General features: G+C 40.1%; 1 protein-coding gene across 3 annotated transcripts in view; it reads left to right on the top strand.

Moving 5' to 3' along the window:
- The window catches only part of whrna (whirlin a), a 154,671-nt gene that overhangs the window by 106,458 nt on the left and 26,818 nt on the right, over positions 1 to 21,395 (top strand). For all 3 annotated transcript variants that reach the window (XM_071465414.1, XM_071465415.1, XM_071465413.1), the window contains 2 exons: positions 4,985 to 5,021; positions 20,712 to 20,924. In XM_071465414.1, coding sequence (XP_071321515.1) covers positions 4,985 to 5,021; positions 20,712 to 20,924 — 250 coding nt within the window. The remainder of the gene's footprint in view (positions 1 to 4,984; positions 5,022 to 20,711; positions 20,925 to 21,395) is intronic.

Genomic DNA, 21,395 nt, shown 5'->3' with positions numbered 1-21,395 from the left:
CCCTCACACACACAAAAATAACTTTACATTAGAAATAATGACACACAAAGCACATGACAGCACATATAACAACATGAAGAAAAGCTTTTGTTTGTTCACAATGTTCTTGTGTGCAGGAGGAAAGCAAGAGTTAATTCATAGAATCAAACCTAATTCAATCCAAGCCAGAGGAACTTAAAGGAATAGTTTAGCAAGAGTTAGACTGATAACACTCTCTGTCTGTCCACTGAATATGAATCCAAAGCCAGGAGATGGTTAGCTTAGCTTAGCATAAAGACCTGAAGCAGGGGAAACAGCCAGCCTGGCTTTGTCCCGTGGTAACACAAACCACCTACCAGCTCCTCTAAAGCTCACTGCTTAACATGTTAAATCTCATTTGTTTAATCTGTACTAAAACCAAAGTGTGAAATTGGAAGCTTGACAGTGATGACAACACTGTTTCCAGTTTCTGTTAAGTCTACAGACATTAGAGTGGTATTGATCATCTCTCCTCTCTGTCAGCAGAAAAAGCAAATAAGCATGTTTCCCATGCTTTAAGCCTGGTTTAGTGAATCAGAGCAATCAGTGCATCATATCAAATCATTAGAGTAATTGTTCTGAATGATTAAAACAGTGTGAAGAATTTTCCAGAGTCTGTTGTATCAGTGTTATTGGATAAATTTGGCATAAACTTGAATTTGAATTTATTAAAATGATAGTCCCATGAGATGTAGCATCTCATTTTCAAAGGAGTTTTATGGTAAAAAAAAACAAAACAAAATAATAAAACACACACACATACACACAAAAATTGTTTTACATTAACATACAATACAAATATAATAATAAATACGCTCACCCTCTCCAACCCACTCTTCTAGCTAGATAGAGCTTGGATACTGTGACCCCGACAGTAAATCCATTATATTAGCATAAAGAGCAACTGAAGTAGTTTGTCTTCAGTCTATTTGTAACACAAATGGACTGAAGATTGTAAGTACACACAAACAGAAAAAACAAACAGCCTTTTAAAATTCTACCTACAAAAAAGAACAAAAAAACTGTCTCAAATAAGAAGGACAATTTAGTTTTAGTAAACACATCTGAAGTTGAACTGAACCCAGTGAAATCACCCTCTAGATTTAGGCTGCAGCCAATTAAATGATTCCTACATAAAACAGTGGTGAGGTCTATATGGACACCTCAAATCACAGCTACATAAAGAATTAAATACATCATTAAGATGACTGAGATAAGTGTCAGAGGTGTTCTGATAGATGACGTCAATAATCAGTCATAGATTGTATCAATGGAGACATTATTATCTGTCTGCCTTGAAATGCAAAGCAATTAATTGAGTGACACAGTGAGCTCAGACACCCATATGTTCTTTCTAAAATAAAATCAATAAGATGATTCAACCAACTGTGTAAATGCAAGTTCAACCTGAAAATGTGAAGTCATTTTCCTAAATTATTCTTTTAACTGTTGGTTGGGCTTTTTGACACAGATCATTTTCATCAGAGCAGTGAGTCTCATATTTACTGAGTCTGTCTAATGTAACACGGAGATGTTCAAATGTTATGGGGTGAAGAGAATGTGAAGAACTATCATTAGTCATGTTATTAACACAACATACAGAATGTCAGATTTTATTTTCAAAGTGCCTGTGGGCTGTTGAGAATTTGATCTGTTCATCCACTCAAATCACAAAACACTGAAGAAATCACAGTGGATTTTACTCTTTACTGTTTTTATGCCTCTGCGCTGCAGATGGTCAGGGCCGGAGGCTTTTTGTTTTCAGTTGTCCGTCTGTCCGTCCCATTCCTATGAGTGCAATATCTCAGTAACACCTGGAGGGAATTTTTTCAAATTTGGCACAAATATCTTTTTTGACTCAAGTATGAACTGCTTAGACTTTGGTAGTCGAAGGTCAAAGGTCAAGTTCACTGTGACCTCACAAAACACATTTGGCCTCTTGAATGAGAGATAGCTCAAGATCATCTCAAGGGTTAGTGTTTTTTCAGATTTGGACAATCACTTGGACTCATAGATGAACTAGTTACATTTTTTTGTGGTCAAAGGTCAAGATCACTGTGACCTCAGAAAACATGTTTTTGGCCATAACTCACAAATACGTACACTAATTATGACATAATTTAACACAAATGTTTAAAACAATAAAATTATGAATTGAAGGCATTTTATATCCAAAAGGTCAAAGGTCAACTTCGTTGTGACATCATAATGTTCCGCAAAAACACTTTTGACCATTATTCACTGCTGTAACTAATGAAGGGGAGATTGTGACCATATTTGCTGCATCTTTTCTTGGCAGTAATTCAAGTTTAAACAAATTTAACAAAACTGAAACTACACGAGTGCCAATGATGAGAAGTGGCACAAGAGAGGAGCTTGAGACTCGAGAGCAGCGCAGCAGGAAAAAGACTTCACGAAGACAATCTTCATCCTCTCTGTCTGAGAGTAAAGTAGATGCCACAGTCTTTAACCATCTAATGTGATCAGATGTCTGTGTCTGCGATGGCTGCACTCTCACTCTTTGCCTTTTTGCAGGAAAAAAAATGCAGCTGTGTTGGAAAAATGCCAGAGCTCCTCTCAAAATGCCACACCTGAGCAACTCATCTGCAGCGCACAACCTGCAGCATGTGATCCCCAACAACCAAATTAAAGTCTGATGTAAATGCCAGACTAATTTTCTCATCAACTCAATAACACACAAACACGACAGCCCAACAAGTCAGAACTTGTAATTCCTCTCTGATTCTCCAAAACAAACAGGGCTATAAAAGGTATTTAACATTTACGTCGACAATTAATTTCTTTCGAGTCCCCCCCCAGAGGTGTCTTGACATGGTTATTACAGTGTTTCTTGCAGAGGCAGCACAGCTGAGACGGATGCTTTTTCACTCTGTTGTCTCTAAGACACAGCTAAGCAACAGCAAGTTTTTCTGTTTGATGGTGAGGTAAAATGCCACTCTTAATTTCAGTGAATTTACATGAATGCCATAATGTCAATAATGTACTGAATTTTAATTTTAACTGTTAATAACAATCTAAAAAGGATATATTGGAAATTGCACCATGCCGCTGGTAAAAAAAAAAAGAAAAAAAGTTGCCTCCTTGCCTCCTTTTTAGCTTGTTTCTTTAGCATGTAGAGTGCATACATTTACATAAATTCCATAAATAAATTTCCATAAATTCATAAAATGTGTTTCATTTTATGTCAAATTTTGAGAAATAATTTGAGATACCCACCACGGGGCATGTAAAAAAGTTATACTCTGCCTCCCTGAAGTTATGTTTTACTAGTTATTTTCTGTCTTTACCATGTTGCACACACAAGCATTTGTAAATTCCATAAATAAATTTTTATTATCCATGGATTGATTTCACATTTCTCCCCAACTTTGAATAAGAAAACTTGCACCAAGAGCAGATAAGTTGAAATGTTGGGTGATGTTGTAGCTGGAAATAATGTTTTACTGAAGAATCTGCTCCTCTGCTTGTGACATTATTGTGTTACATATTTTAAATCGGTGAGATTATAGAGCTGTGCACATTTGCAATATTAAATTTAGCATCTTGTCCTTAAAAAGTGCCAATTATCTGACAGTACAGAGAGCAGCTAGAGAGGAGATATTTTAAGAATCTATAAAAACAAGGAGAGTAACTGGCTAACTTGGCCTTAAAGGTCAGCAGGGCTAATTGAATTTAAATCCCAAAACAGGTTTCCATGCTTGGCTTAATGTGTCATTGCAGGTGGGGGCTGCAGTGTGTTGTGACACACATTTCAAAATATCTCCTTTTATGTATTCATATATAGATTGTGTTGGTGTGAGTTTTTGACATGCATTTCAATGCCCATGCTTTAATTGTAGTGAAAAGCCTGACTGGAAGACATGCACATTTCACGTTTTCCTGTAAAAACGCCTGTGTGTGCAGCAGTTTCTGCCTCATCTCTCGGGACATGAAAGCCATGACGAAGATTTAAAAATCTGTGCTACTGTGCATTTGTCAGCCTGCGATAAAGGAGACACATATTCAAAAAGATGAAATGCTGTCAGTCAAGATATTTCAAATCCTCTTTCCTGCCTCCAAAATATATGAAAAAATATAAAATATAAATAACTCTTCACATTGTGTGCGTGTGTGTGAGAGTATATAAATGCAGTCTGAAGGTCAATCTGATGAAATTATCACCTCTAAAAAATGTGATGTGACAGGTCAAATGCAGGTCATAAATAATAGAAAAGAATACCATTCATACTGTACATACATGTATTGTAAACACACTATAAGAATGTTGTTGTAGTTTGGAGTCTGGTCAGTTAGGGTGATTGCACAGTGCCACACTGCTGTAGGAATGATTTTTGTAGACCAGTCCGGAAGTTAGCATCACCCTGGTTCCTGAAACAAAAAGCCCATGGGATTTTTCACATAAGCTCTGCTTGAAAATAAGCTCTGCAACAAACAAAAGTTTAGTATACAAGGATACAAGTTTTGTTCAGCAAGATCATATTCACACATAAACACCAGTTGTTTGATTTATGAAGCCTAAATATAATCACCAGAAGTAAAAAGTTAACATTAGGCTATAAAAGAACTACATCATGGTCGCTCCATGATTTCAGCATCAGCACTACTAAACTTCTAACTTGTAGCTTGATTTAGCTCTGACCTCTTCTACAAAAGCATTTCCTCTTTGTAATATTTTGCAAGAGCATGAACACAACAAGGCTGTAAAAGTGAACTGGGCAGTAGATCAGTTTTCGTCCTCAGTGTGATGATGTTTAAAATTCCATGACAGCCTCCGTGGTCTCATCTGTTGTCACAAAAATGCTAACTAATTTCTGGGAGTAAGGACGTATTCCTGCAACACCCAAATCTACACACCAGTTGTGCTTTTATTCATGTGTGTGTATATGAGTGAGCACTCAGCTGTCCCTCAGTGATTAATTTGTCCTTTTCCTCTGTGTTTCTGCAGCTTCTCAATGGACCAAGGAGCATCTGCAGCAGGAAAGGTGAGATTCACCAGAAGTAATTTCTTCTTTGTGTGTGTATGTGTACGCACTGAATACAGGACTCTGTGTGTTCCTCTTGGGATATGATTATCTGTCTGTCTGTCAGATTGTCTGCTAACACCACCACTGGCCTGGAAAATGCTACTGAAGAGTGACAGTGGGTCAGTGGTGCATTGGTTCAGCAGCACTTAGTGTTCAGATATGGGCTTAAAAGACCACTTGAGGTTTTACATGTGGCTTATGTCCATAGGCTCTCATGTTATAGTCTTTTACTCTCAGGTTAATCAAGTTTGTATGCTGACAAAGTTTTGTTTACCAACTCTAAACTGAATTAATTCCCCCAAGGCTTTCAAACACACCTGATTAGCAAAAACTGGTACTACCCTGTACCATGAAGTGTCCTCACACACTGTGCTTCCATTGTCCCTACTGTTGACTTTGACTGTGACTTTGTAAAGCAAGTGGAAGTGTGTTGGAATGAAGAAATAAGAGGAAGAAAGTTGGAAGAGACAGCAGCTGATGGTAAAGAAGAAGGGGCGGTGAGAGTGAGGAGAGGAAGGTGAAAGGGAGAGCTCACTTTTCATTATGGCAGCCCTGCTGGACAGTCCTCGCCTGACACAGGGGGGACGCCATGTAGAAACGCTGTAAAAGAGAGGAGGGTGAGTGAAGATGGAGGTGGGAGGTAGTTTGAGAAGAAGAGCACATTTCTTACAGTCTTGAGGCTAAAGAGGGATTAAAAGTATATACACTGCCTGGCCAACAAAAAAGTTGCCACCAAAAAAAAAAGGTCACACACTCTAATATTTCGTTGGACCGCCTTTAGCTTTGATTACGGCACGCATTCGCTGTGGCATTGTTTCGATAAGCTTCTGCAATGTCACAAGATTTATTTCCATCCAGTGTTGCATTAATTTCTCACCAAGATCTTGTATTGATGATGGTAGAGTCTGACCGCTGCGCAAAGCCTTTCCAGCACATCCCAAAGATTCTCAATGGGGTTAAGGTCTGGACTCTGTGGTGGCCAATCCATGTGTGAAAATGATGTCTCATGCTCCCTGAACCACTCTTTCACAATTTGAGCCCGATGAATCCTGGCATTGTCATCTTGGAATATGCCCGTGCCATCAGGGAAGAAAAAATCCATGGATGGAATAACCTGGTCATTCAGTATATTCAGGTAGTCAGCTGACCTCATTCTTTGAGCACATACTGTTGCTGAACCTAGATCTGACCAACTGCAGCAACCCCAGATCATAGCACTGCCCCCACAGGCTTGTACAGTAGGCACTAGGCATGATGGGTGCATCACTTCATCTGCCTCTCTTCTTACCCCGATGCGCCCATCACTCTGGAACAGGGTAAATCTGGACTCATCAGACCACATGACCTTCTTCCATTACTCCAGAGTCCAATCTTTATGCTCCCTAGCAAATTGAAGCCTTTTTTTCCGGTTAGCCTCACTGATTAGTGGTTTTCTTAAGGCTACACCGCTGTTCAGTCCCAATCCCTTGAGTTCCCTTCGCATTGTGCGTGTGGAAATGCTCTTACTTTCACTATTAAACATAGCCCTGAGTTCTACTGTTGTTTTTCTTCGATTTGATTTCACCAAACATTTAAGTGATCGCCAATCACGATCAATCAGGATTTTTTTCTGGCCACATTTCTTCCTCGAAGACGATGGGTCCCCACTATCCTTCCAGTTTTTAATAATGCGTTGGACAGTTCTTAACCCAATTTTAGTAGTTTCTGCAATCTCCTTAGATATTTTCTCTGCTTGATGCATGCCAATGATTTGACCCTTCTCAAACAGACTAACATCTTTTCCACGACCACAGGATGTGTCTTTCGACATGGTTGTTTAAGAAATGAGAAGCAACTCATTGCACCAGTTGGGGTTAAATAACTTGTTGCCAGCTGAAGGATAATCGCCCATGCAGTAATTATCCAATAGGAGGCTCGTACCTATTTGCTTAGTTAAGTCCAGGTGGCGACTTTTTTTTTGGCCAGGCAGTGTATATAGATGTAGTTTTAAACCTGTAAGCCATAAAACATGCCCTTTTTGTCAAAGGTGCCCTTTTCAGACAGAAGAACTAAGATGCATCGTATTGGGGGCTCGTCTCTTCTGCAGGAATATGCCCAACATTAATAAATGTTGCTGTTTTTCCGCTACATGAAGGTTGCCAAATGGTAAATGGACTGCACTCATTTAGAGATTTACTGGTCTTTTTACAATTCATGCCATATTCACACCTACATACAACACACCCATTCGTTGATGGCAGCCATCAGGGGCAATCTGGGGTTCAGTATCTAGCCCTAGGACACTTGAACACGCAGCTGGGGATCGAACCACTGCTTGGTGAAGGCCGTCATTATGGTCAAAAGAATCCAGCTTTGCCTGTTGGAAGGAGAAAGGACACTAACTGTGCTCACTGGTGTCCTCATCACAAGTAAAACTGATGAAGACCTCTCTCAGTATTTTCTATTATTTTCCTTCAGTTTCTCTTCGTTTTTTGTCTTTTCTCTGTGGATGGTACAACTTCAGGATGAACAAGAACTTTTTGCTCATCATGAGCATTTTGAAATTGTGTTGTTGTATCCTTCAGCTCATGTTGCATCCACATAAGTTCACCCTGTGTCTTAATGTGTCATTATGCAACTGCCTAAAGGAGCCATTTGTAAGTTTTTCTATTGCCACATAGCCAGTGCGTTTTCTCACCAGTCTAGAAGAAACATTCATCATCAAACTTCACTCACCAAGAGATGTCTGGAGCCATGGAAAGCAACACCATTGGTAACTCTTGTCTCTAACACATCTCTTCTTCTACTGAAGTTAACATGCTAACCAGCTAGCCCAAGCCTGTTTCATCACTTTCAGAGAGTGACTCGCTGTAGCGCCCTGTAGACGTAGCGTCACTCTGAGGGCATATTATAACCTCTTGCTTTGTAAATGCAACGATGGCTGAAACTCAGGTCAGGTGACAATCACCACTACCTGCTCCCGGCAAGAAAATGTAGACTGAAAATTTTATGATGGCATAACAACATGATGTTTTTTTCCACCAGTGTTGATGAGAGATAGGATAGGTACTATTTGCAACCACAAGAGGATCATTTAAATTTGAACTACCAACCATTTGAACTAAAGACCAGTGCTGTCATTTTTCTGTTGATGACAGTTTCCACCAATCACTCTATTAACACTCATACTGTGATACTATTATAATGGTGCTGGGTTAAAGCATTACAGCAAAAGCAGTATGTGTATGAATAATATGATCTGTGGATTTCCTGGCTGCATTGCCTGCAGCATTACAGACTCTTCACTTTGTGGTAGTCGTGTGTGAAAAAGCATTTCAGCTCTCCAGCAGCTTCCACCAGTCAGCCTGGGGAATTTATGAGGACTTGGTTGCCTTCATCCTCTCCAACAATTTACAGGACACTTTCCATCCTATCCAGCCTCTTACCCAGTGTGCAGAGAAATAAGTCAAGCTCCTTGTGATGAAAAACCATCCAAACTGTGAGAGGTGCCACAGTGCAGCTGTTGAGCTGGGACTGTGGACTGGACTAGATTTGACACTGTAAAGAGACTAAGAACTATATTGTAAAGAAGGTCAGAAATACTCCTTTACTATGTTTTCACCCTTGAAAAGTTCCTTGTCCTTTACAAAATTCAGCAATGTTTTTAAAACCTTCTCTTCTTGGAGAGCATCGTGTGTGGGACCTGTACCATTTTTGTGGAAATGATTTTTAGAGTCTTTGTTTGGCATGTCTGCTTAATTCCACAGTTCACTGTGAAATCGAGGTGACGCGACAAAGGTCCCAAGTTCAATCCAAGCCTTTGATGTTGCATTTACATGACAAGTGTCTTTGCAACTTGATTTGCCAAAACAACTGAAAACTGTGCTTCAGGAGAGAGATCTGCTCTCTTCAATGCAACACACACAGACACAAGAAATGTGATCCGAAAGTCTCTTTACAAGATTTATCGAAACATCCATAGATGCAAACATTTCGTATTTGTGATGTGTCTCCTGCAGATTACTTGGTCACTCCTTCCATCAGTCTAATGCAAAAAAACAAATGCCTGCTGATGCAGGTTGAGTCTATCCTGATTTCCCTGTTGAGGTGATGTGGAGGATCAATAACCTTTACAAGACACTGTACAATCCACTCAGATCTAAAAGCAAACCCTCACATAAAAGTCTCATCGGCTGTGATACGTTACACTGACAGCTGATTTTGAAATGAACTGAACGAGGAGCAGAGAACGAACTCACTCTGGGATTCAAAGGAAATCATTGTCAGGGGTTGCTCATATTTGTGAGATTTCCTTCTCTCTTCTCCACTGTGGCTGTTAAAGAAACATCATAACAATGCAAGTGGTTACCTAAAGAATTTCACTCCATTCTCTAGCCATTCATTTTCTTATCCACAGCAGAGCAGTAGGAGCAGATAATAAAACAGAGAGGCACTGAGCCTCTATTGCCAAGACAGTTTATGTGAACAACACATGCTGTGCCCCTGGACTTCACTTCAATGGCTGCAACTCAGCATTTTCCCTTTTAAATAGACAGTTTTACTCTGACCAAAGAGGTTATAATGCCCTGCAGCAGGGCTGGTTAGAGCACCACTTTCTCTGCCATGTGTAATTAACACAGATTTCAGTTTTAGAGACAGTCCTGGTTTATATCTGCAGAGAATTGTTTCATTGTCTTGGCCACTGGTGCTTGTGCAGAGCTGTGTTTGAGCTCAGTGCCCACAACAGAAGGTAATGGTGATCCGTCCAAAAGCTGTTGAGACAGTTTACTTAAAAACACAAATGTCAACCTCATTGTGTTGCTACAGGAAAAGTCAGGGGATCAACAAAGTCACTAAGATTCATCCTCAGCAGACCATGCATATCTGCTAATCCATTTAGTAGATAGTAGGTCAGATAGTTCACAGGATAAGTGAAAACTTTGTACAGCTGGTTGCACTCGAGAGAAAGTCACCAAGGTCATTAGGATTCATCCTCTGGGCACAATAGTTATCTTCAAAATTAACAATCCACATAACAATCCACCCACTAGTTATTGAGATATTTCAGTATTGAACCAGAGTCGTGAACTGTCCAACAGACCAATAAACCAAACCGCCATGTTGCTATCATGGCTAAAAATTCACCACGTCAAGGACTCTTAAAACTTGTCATGGTAATTGTGATTAAGGTATGGCTAACTTTAGGCTGTTCTAAGGCTTTTGTAATCTATATTTTCATATTGACAGAGGGTCTAATCACAATTATGTGAAAGGTGTTGCTCATAAAACCCCATTGCACATTATCAGCTTGCACTGCCCAGTGGTAGAAAGGCAAAGTTAGCATCTAGCTAGTGAACATAGTGAAGCGTTTAGCAGGTCAGGAGCTGATGGAGAACAAGAGCAGAGCTTAAAGTAGCGTGAATAATCTACAAGTGGCCAGAAAACACAACTCCACGTTTGTCAGCGCTGCCCAATATCTGCTCTGTTGCTCTGATCACCTCTGGTTCCATGTATATAAATGTCACTGTGAGATGAGACGCAAACCCAGACAATGCCTGTTTGAGGCAAAAGCTTAAAAGCCTACTGCTTAATGACTCAGAGTGGTGGTATCAAGAAAGACACACCGAGGACTGTCACATCTTTATACACAGAAAAACCTTTAATTACACAAGTTCTACACATAATTTATGGACTCATGAGTATAAAAACACAACTTCCTGCACTGGGTTAGAATCACTGCATATGAACATGAGTCAGAGTAGTTGTTTATTTAACTGTTTCTGATTTATTTGGGTTGATTCTGAAATTATTCTAAAATTATTGTAGTGATGACTTGGTCAGTTTGTAAAGTTAGTAAATAAGCTAGTCAGTATGTGAAATTAGCTTGTCAGTAAGAAAGTAATGTTTTAGCCATGTTTTTCCTGTCAGAGTGCTGATAACTGGAAACAGAGAAAACAATTTGTCAGGTGGTAAGTCAGGGAGTTAGCTAGAGTGAGTAAGATTGTGAGAAGATTTCACCACATGAATTGAAAACAAAACAGACAGAAAAACATCAAGGGACATGAAGGTCATTATAAAAACTGTTCAGCTTGGCTCGAGAAATCTCTGTGCTCTTATTGACGCATATCGCAAAACTGTATGTCAAAAATCATGAAATAACCTGATTTAACCAGTGGATGTATTTTCAGTAACAGTCAACACAGATGGCTCAGTGGTGTTCTGTCCTTCCCACTCCATGTGTGGCAGTGTTAATACCTGTAAACAGCAGTGCTACCTGCCCCATTGTCCAATACAATCCCATGGTCAAGCAGTGTTTCTGATTCTGACTATTATCAAAGTGCAGCAGGATGATATTACTGGAACCATGCTGTGTGTCCATTTCAAACCATCGTCCTATAGACTGACCTTGAGGAAGTAGGTGTTCTTTGATGAGAGTGGAGCCTTTTGATCCTCAAGATGCGTGCTGCATGTTTGCATGCATTTCATGCCATTTTACTCTTCTTTTGTGCCGCTATAATTATTGATCCTAGTTGCTTAATAAGCTTCTTGCTCTGGGTCCAACATGAACATGAAGCCATACAGGTTATTTCACATAAGAGATTTATTATTCTATGTTTGTCTTTATCCTATTTTATGTTGGAAACACCAGAATTCAGAATTTAAGAAAGCAAGAATCAGAAGAATCAGGTGTGTGTTGTTCAGATGTTTGCTTGTGTTATCAGTGAGATGCCGCTGTTCATCGAATCTGATAAATCCACAACCTCACAGTCTGAAAGAAGCCTGTGGACCCGTGGACACTGTCGTGTAGTTTTGGTTTGTGGTCATTTTTAGTGGTTTCATTTGAGCCCAGTTGAAATGAGGGGAAATGTTTGAAACCACAGCATATAATGATACATAGTAAAAAGTCTTCTTCCAGCTGTGTAGCAAAAGTTTGTGGAAGATGCCTTTGTCTTTCTACATGATACCACGGTGCTCAAATTCAGGTCCATAAAGAAATGGTTTACCCAGTTTGTTATGGAAGGCCTGCACAGAACCCAGACCACAACTCCATCCTGCACAATTAATCGAAACATAATCTTAATTGCAAAGTGGCCGAGTGTAATATCCTTATTGCAGGAATTACAATATTCTTGATAAAGGTAAAATGTGTGACAACATTGTTGTGCATCGTCAGCACCATAAGCGTTGTGGTGGAGACGTCCCGGCCAACAAATCATATTCTCCAGATGTAAGGGAACATGGTTGTTTTTTGGTACAAGCCCCAGTCGCAATCACAATATCTGCTGAAATAATCACAATATGATTTCTAACTTATATTTAGGTTTTCAAGTGTTTTTGTATAACAGGACAAAGCCCTGCTATGCCATAGCCACTGCTCTATCCTGGTACAAACACAAAGTGCTTTTTGAAAGTGGAAGAAATAAACAAATGTTGAAAATAAAACAGCAAGTTTTATTATGAGAGTCAAAGTGTACAAGCTCAAAATAAGCCAAAACAACTGAAGGACCCGCAGGTGGGCTGGCTGCTGCTCTGGGTTTGTGTATGAACGGGTTTGTACTGTGTGTTGGTGTGTGTCTGTGTGTGTGAGAGGGAGATACACACAGTGAGAGAAAGGGAGAGAGAGGGGGCATTAAGTTGGAAAGATATGTAGCAGCAGCAGGGCTCTAGGGCTCAGTAGTAAGGGGGGAGGTAATAACTCACAGCTCTGCAGCTCCTCTGGGTGAGCCAGAGATCCTCAGTTAGTCGACCCACACTGCTAACCTCACACTGTGTCATCACATCCTCACCATAAATATTAATCTCTCATCAAATGATCGACTGGTGACTGTGCTGATTAAACAAGCACAGAGATGTGTTTTCATCTTAAGATTTTTCTGCATCCTCCTGTCGTCTCTCCTTTGGCTGGTGGAGCACATCCCCACGGTCACATCGCCTGCCCTTCCACACACACCCCTCCTCTCCCCCTCCATCCTGTAATTGAAGCCCAAAGGCCAAACCAGACCGATAAGCTAATTAATTAAGGATAGGTCACACAGCAATTCTCAATCATTAATTCTGCTCTGACCCCATTTGGGCCCTGATCTACAATAGATGAATGTTGTTTGAGAGACAACAAAATATATTACAGCAAATAATGAGGGTAGATATTGCATTTGTCTGTCAAACACAGTTTGTTTTATAGGTTTAAATGGGTTGAGAGGCCCAGTGGTCAGTAAACTGCTCATGGATGTAAAGACAATGGAAACGGTTCAAAAGAAATGACATAAATGTTAGAACACATACAGCAATCATACACAGACATAACTGAAATCTGAAAGCATTCAAAGATTAAATTCAAAAACTGTTCAAAAACCAAAAGCTTCAAGCTGAACCTTAAGATGTTCTACATTTATCATTAAGATACAATGTATCAAATTACCCCAGAATCCGGAGATGTAGCTGCCCAGATATTTCAAACTTTCACATACAAGGAATTTGTTTTGGTGTTTTGGTGCAAAACAGTAAACACAGTAAGAAGGAAAAAGATATAAACAAAGACGAAAACAAGTAAGTGCTGCAGATCAGATCACTTAAACATAAACAGAAGAATTTAACAATAAAATAATATAAGATATTTACTTTAAAGATGTGAAAAGATATTATAGAAAATATAAGATGTCATATATATAAAAAAAAAGGCTCCAGATATGATCCAGATTCTTGCAAGAACCTAAAAAGGATATTTCTGGATTCTTGGGGTTTTGGTGCAGAACCTGCAACTTATAAAACTGATGGAGTTTTCTGTTTTGCAGCAGCAAGGTTATTCTGACCACTCTATAAAAAAAAACCAAAAAAACGTCTTCTAACATACAGAATTCATGGTGGGCTCATTGTGTTTTCTGAAGGTTTTACTTTTATAATACAGTGGAGGAAATAAACAAGATGAATGGTGTGATCACACTGGGTTTGCATCCAAGAAAAGCAAAGCTGAGGCTGCATTAAAGGAACTCGACATTTTGAGAGTAATGGCTGAATGAAATCCACTGGCTTGAGTGGGATGATAAACACACACAGATGGGGAGTAAATTGTTCCACATAAACCCAAACCTAGCTCACAAATTGTGTGTTTACTGTACCACGATGCTGCAACAAATTTGTATATAGTGTAAAGTATTGCAAACGGGATGAAAGAAGGCTTAATCAGAGGTGGTACAAGGTCATATTTGTATCGACACCAACGTAGCTTTAGTTTTTTAACTATGAGTAAAATAAACAGCTGCCTATAAAGTGCAGAACTGATTTTTCTTTACGCAAGAACAACACAATTCATGAAATGGATCATTTGTCTGTTTCACTCACTTTTCTGCAGCATGATACCAACTCGACCCAACTCGACTCGACTTTTGGTTTTCCATCAGGCAAAAAGTTGTAGACAGAACCTGGTACCTGGTACTTTTTTTGGTATCGTCTTTGCTGAGGTTCCACGGAAGCTGAATTGACAACAAAAGGTGACATGAAAACATTGCAGACTACTGGTTGGACCGAAACGTCACCACTGCATCATCATTGTGCAAGACAGGATGTTCTGAACAGACACGCAATCTTTAAACAGCCAAGAGACTTCACACCACTCACTGTCGCCTGTTACATTTCTGTTAGTTATTGAGCTACACTTTTACTATGGCAACCTGCAAAACCACAGCGTGGTCGACTGAGACTGCAGACGTTTCTCTGTTTGGTGTCTCTTCAGTGTTGCGCTGAAGATGACATCACAATAGCTTTGTGAGTTGTCACTTTAGTAACGACACCACATTGAGTTGGTACTATCTGCAGTGGAAAAAGTGCCTGGTACAGAAAGCGAGTGAAGTTGAGTAGAGTGGAGCTGAGTCGATACCACGCAGTGGAAAAACACTACAACATGGCACCGTTCTGCTGAGTAACTGTTTCTCAAGCTAATTAAGCTCATCAAACCTGGGCACAGGCCACAACCTCCATAACAACCTGCTCTATTTCTCACACAGTTAGGTTTTCTGATTTTCCATTTTCTCTGAAATTGAATGACCAATAGATTTATATCAATATTTGTAATTTAATTGAACCTTCATGGATAATTATGGGAGTTAATAGGTCAGATCATGGCTCAGAAACTTTAACAATATTCCATTTTTTTGAGATTTATAGAATGTAGATTTTTTGAGGGTAAAACAATCATCAGTTTTACAATATAAGGATATTTTGAGCTGCAGTTCGTACCGAAAGTATCGAGCCACCGTGCAGTCAGAGATTTACTCTCTACATTGTACTGGCATGCAAGAACAAGTCTGACTCAGCTGATGGCCGTTCATGGCATCACATTTAAGATCAATTTGATTGAATACATGTGAATATGTAGGGGGACAGTCTGACAAGCAAAATCAGATTTTACAACACTTTCCTCGGATTATAATGTGGGAAACTGACCAGGCACGTGAAGGACGACCAGTACCAAACACAGGGTTTACTTTAAGTTTCATTTTTTGAACTGGAAAAACAGACCTGCCATAATCTGACAACACAGCAAACATGTCAAGCATTTGATGATGCGTAAGACCACACAAAGAAAAGTGGCAGCCTGTTTGATGTATTAATATAAATAATATCAGTACATGCAATCCAGATTTCAGCTCTGCCAGCCACAAGCTGTTACTGCTGAGTGTGATTTCACAACCATCAGATCCTACCTGTCAGCCAGCTGTGCTTCCTCTGCACTGATGCACAGTGATACGTCCAATATGACTGCAGCAACAATCCAAAGCCTGCAGCTGAAATATGTCTAGGCACAGCTCATCACACCCAACCGAAGAGCAGACAGCACATCAACCGTTGGAGAGAGCTCAGGAGCAATATTAATACTTTATAAATACTTTGACAGTGAGTCTCTGAGGATTTATAGAGCCTGTAAAAGTCTCTCTTAAGAGACCTTGGTTCAGTTGTGTTCCTGCTTGGTAACGTCCCCACGCAGCAGGTTTGTGTCTACAACAACACAAGTCTCTTGTCTTCTTCAGAGGGAGGTGTTGTGAGCGCTGGTGTACATGTTATCATTTTATTTCATATTTTGGAAACCTGGTAGTTCTTTCCTACATAAATGTATCATATTTGTCCAAAGCACACTATTGTCACAGTAAAATTACTTTTTTCCTGTTGATGTGTCACCTCAGGGAGTTTGCAGAGTTTATGGCAGTCAAATGAAAAAGTCATGTTATTCATGCAGACATGGCTGCGGGGACGATAATGTCCGAGGTCTTGTTTGGCTCACCTCTGTGATCCAGACAGAAATGAGAAAGCAACTTTTGGATGGATTGCAATGAAGTTTTCTACAGATTCAAAGAAAACGTGATGACTGAATCAGAGTTCATTGCAATAGATGTTACTCTTGTCTTGTCTTGCATCTGCTGAGTCAGAATTTTTATATCTGTAAGAGCTTTTTATGATATTTTAGAGCCTGTTTACTTGGTTATTGTGTTCAAATAATAAATCATCAATGTTGTATCAAAGGAAAGCTACTTTCTTAATGAAGACTAATTCAATTATCATACATATCTTACCTACTGTAAACTGCATCTGCTGTAAAACCAGGACAGTTTGCAAATATCTTTAATGAAATAATTTGCCGCAATAGACATGAATGGCATGAAACTACTTGAATGTAAATGCCAAATAACACCTGTTAATACTAATTTTAATTGTGTACATTTATATTTATTAGTCAATTGTGTAGCAAATGTCATCAGTCACTGGGAGAAGCGAGGTCACCAAAAGGTCATGTAATTTCTGGAAATCAGTCAGTCTTCAAAGAACAATAGGTAATTTCATAGAACACTAAATTCTGATCCAGTCACAGATATTCAATCAGTTGCTACTAATTTATTGTCTGGTGTTTAGCAGATGTGGCCATTCTAAGGAAAATAAAAAAGAAAAGCTAATTAGCAGTCAAAAATAGTGATAAGAGCAGGGTGGAGTTCACTTGTTGCCAATGTGTGCAGAAAGAGATCGGAGCTGGTTTGAGCCTTGTCATTGAGCAACAGATGAGATCTGGCTCAATGGCTTGAACATATTTCTTTTATGGTTATTGTTATCAGAGATGGACTCTTATTTCCCCATCTGACGGCAGCATTATGTCTCGTAACGTGATTAAATCAGAAGACAGTCACCCTGGGAATCTAGGTATCTGCCAGCTTCACTGTGCACAGTGCCAGTGATGTAGTAAATATGGCTGTTAAAACTTTCTTGCTCTGCAGAGACCCTCATAAAGTTTACATTAAGACCTTCCAGCTCTGTCAGTAACCAGGGATGGAACAGAAAATGTATTGGATGTTTCCACGATTGTAAAATTACAACATGGCAGAGGTAAACTTGTTCTCTCAGGTTTTAACACCAAGATCTGCCCTGTGATGTTAGACCCAGTCTGTGCCACCATCAGTTTCTTTCCTTCTTTCTCTCCTGTGTTTTTCTACATCCTGTTTTTTCTATTTTCAGTGAAAAGGTCTAAACTACCTCTGAGAAAAATTATGGACTAATTTCATTGTTTACAAACAGCAGGGATGTGAGAAATCAAGGAAAACTTCACTTAGGAAGTAATCTAGTTTTTCAGACTGTTGTTACTGTGAAGAACTGGCAGTATCTTTGGTTTGACTCTTTTGATTATTTAGTGTGTGTGTGTTGGTGTTTCCCAAGTAAATGGGAAAGTGGTCTTAGACTTTTGGACCTCATTGTGTATATGTACATGTGACTACATATTAAAGGAAACCCCTGAATGAATGAGTGGCGAAACACAACGAATGGAGATGCTTCCACAGAGGTGCGCTGCATGGTACAATTAATCACTTAACATCCCATAATGCTCTGTGGCATGTATGAAAGTGTGGAGGAGGCTCAGTTGATTCTGATTGTGTATCAAGATTTAAAGCAACTGGAAAAGATCTAAGTGACTTTGAAAGAGGGTGCATTTTTGTGACACAGACGGTAGGAGCTTCAATCATAAAGATGCTCAGCTGGCTGTGTTTGAAATGTTGTAATGCTCATGTATTCATGTGAAATGTAAGGAAAAACAGAAGAGCAACTCTTCCTCAGGTGACTGATGAATGTGAATGCAGGATGTGATCAGACTGTGTCAGTAAGAACAGTCCGTTGACAATTACATAGAGAGGGATGTTATAGTAGGGTTGAAGTGTACAAAGCCCTCATTACAAAGATGAATGCACATTTGAGAGTTCAGTGGTGCAAAAAACACAGTCACTGGTCCACATGATGTGGAAAAGAGTGATTTGAACAGTGCAGGCCTGAATGCTTGATCCCAGATTGGATCTGGTGGAAGGATCACTGCAAATCAATACACAGTTGTTGTGAGTGATCACCTTCATCCCGATGATGAAACATTTCTGCAATGTCAATCCCCCCATTGTCATTGGCATGAGGGGTATGAAAATGATGAGAAACATATGCTAAACAGCTGAACACCTAAGGGAGATTTCAGATCATCACAACAGTTAATGAGGGAGTATCTTTTGGAAGAATGGTGTTCATCCCTCCAGTAGAGTTCTGAGACTTCGAAAATCGATAGGAAGGAACATTGAAGCTGTTCTGGTGGGTCGTGGTGATCCACTTTCACTTTCCCATTCAAATGAATGGAAAAAGTCTGAGACTGAATGTTTTAATTCAGAGTATCTTTTGTGCCTTTGCACAAAATTCATTGGATGAGATATTCAGAGCCATGCTTCCAGATAAGTAAGGTTCAGAGGAAGCTCATTGGGCTGTACTCTGCGACCTTTAGGTAAGCAGAATGCAGGGAATGAGAGTTGGTTTTTTTTTTGTTCCATGACTTAATGTTGAGATTAATGAAAGTGTGATTCAAGAAAACACAGAGGGTAATAGTCTCATATCTTTGGAAAAATTTGTTTTTTTCAAATTTTATCTCTTTATCTCTAACTTGTTTTGTTAAATTGAGTCAAGCTATGGCAGAGATAAAGCTTGTGACATTTCCAGGTCTTGACACGGCAGGTTTTTTGATCTGACTTTATCTAATTTGTTCTTTATCAGTTGGATGTCGATGGTGGTAGTTGTAGTTGTTGTTGGTCTCTGTGATAAAAGGGCCAAACAGCTTATCTGACATTTGATAAAGCCAGACAGAGGATGATGGACAACCAAATGGACCCACCTCACAGGGTGTCCATTAACATCATAAAATCTCGGTTTTACAGTAAAAGCGTCCTCTCTGCGTCCTCATGTATCGCCTTCTCGAGCAGACCCCATTAGCAGGAGACTGCAGGTGTTCCACTCCAGTTGAGTGACGACCGATTTCATTAGCTCCCTCAAATGCCAATCTGCCCTCTAATACGACAGCGAGAGACAGACCGACTGCTCACATGCCTCGCGTGGTCCCGTCGGTTCACTCCACGGCGCCCTTGAGTTAAGTAACCGAGACACAAATGCTTTGGAGAAATTCTCATGGTAAGCACTGAGGTGATTAAGATTCAGGCAGGGTAACACCAGAGTTCACCTTGCACATTAAACAGTAGTTGGCTCTGCTCAGACGGGGACACTAGAACAACTACTGCTGATAATACAGACGGACGAGTGCGCTCAAGAGTTGAGGATGAGGTGAAGCCAAAGGGTGAAGGCGGAGGAGGGGAAGTCGGTGCTGGGCCAGTTTCTTCCTCTTGTTTCCGTCTCATACAAATGCAGGCGCTCGGACCCCGGAGCTGTGACTTTGAAGTGGTGTCTTTGATTAAGGAGTTAATTAAAGAAAAGCTGCATGGTAGCGAGCAGATAACTGAGAAAAGAAAAGAAAAGGGACAGGCAAAAGAGGAAATAAAGGAGCAGATATATAGTGAAGAAATGATATCGACAGCTCATCAGTTTCTGAAGTGGCACAGTGTCGTCCTTCTGATTGGCAGAGGAGCCAGCTGGCAAACAGGAAATGGACATGAAAGCTGTAAAAGAAAAGCAAAATGTGTGAACACTGCTGCTGTGGTGTGAGCAGCAGAAAGCAGTAATGATGATGGGTGATGGTGGGACAACAGGAAGACGGATGATAATTTATACATCTGGGATGAAAAGACTGATGGTTAGTTCAGTGTCTGTGGGTGTAATTTATGTTCTTCTTCTGTCCACCCTGATCAGTTCCCTTTGTCTCCTCACCCTCCTCCTGCTCCTCCGTCACCCCTGGGTCTTTGCGGTTATCTCCAGCTATCTCACCTATTTCCTCGCTATACATCTTTTTGCCCTCTTCCTCTTCCATCAGCCTTGTAGTTTTTCTCCACCTCTTCAAGCTCCTTTCCATCTTCCCCTTCCTCTCCCAGTCTCACTTCCCTGCCTCCTCCGGCTTCCTCCTGTTCCTTCACATCTTTCCTCCTCTTTTTTTACTATCTCGTTTCTTCCACCCTCTGACTCCACAATCAATATTTTTCCTCTCCACCCTCATCCTCCTCTTCTTTAATCCCTTTCTTATCCTTGTCTAAAACATTATCTAATCCCATTTTATTGCCGTCACAGCTCCTCTCCCTGACCTGTCCTCTTTCAACTTTTTACTACTCTCCATCATCTGCCAAGAAAATGTAATAAATAAGAAATATCAATAAATATTCAAATGCAGTAATAAGTCCTAAATGTCCATCTCTTGTCTTTTCCTTTCCTTTCCTCCATCCACATCAGCCTGGGTTTTATAAGGGCGTGGCAGGCTCACAGGTGACTCTGTCCAGCCTGGTGAACCAGTCCCGGGCCATGCTGGAGGAGCAGGCACGCCACTTGTTGACGGAGGTGGAACGGCAGACCATGAACTACTACGTGGAGGAGTACCGGGACGGACACATTGGTGTGGAGCAGCTGGTCATGGCGTTGTTCGAGCTGCTCAACACGCATGCAAAGGTGAGTGTTGTGGAGGTTTTTGTCAAATCTGAGAAAAAAAAAAAAAATATCAAAAGAGAATGAGTTTTCTGCAGGAATCTGTTCTCCGGCACAGTTTGTGTGTGTGATTGCTGTGAGGTTTGAATTGAAGCGTTCTGAACCCTTGTGAGATTTATTTCCCAGGCTTTTCGTCGATGCTTACAGTTGTTGGTTTTTTTTTTCCTTCCTCCCCGGCTCTTAAAAGTCTTTTGTTTTTCTCACAGTCTGCAGTTGTTCACTTTATAAAAAGACACAATAAATCAAAGACATTTTATTTCCAATTTCTCAAGTACACTGCTGTATCATACTCCCACAGAGAGGGTTTGCAGCTGCTTCGTGCTGCATTTAGAGCTGCTGTGCAGCTTTCTCACCAAATTGGTGGTTTTTGATTGAAGTTTTTTTGAATTGTACAGAACTTCAGCAGTAGCTCATGTAAAATAAGTTTGATCATGA

Source organism: Trachinotus anak, unplaced genomic scaffold (genome assembly GCF_046630095.1).
Source record: "Trachinotus anak isolate AG129_WGS33_773 ecotype Australia unplaced genomic scaffold, CSIRO_AGI_Tana_v1 ptg000028l, whole genome shotgun sequence".
NCBI classification, from domain to species: Eukaryota; Metazoa; Chordata; class Actinopteri; order Carangiformes; family Carangidae; genus Trachinotus; species Trachinotus anak.
This window is presented reverse-complemented; position numbering and strand designations above follow the sequence as displayed.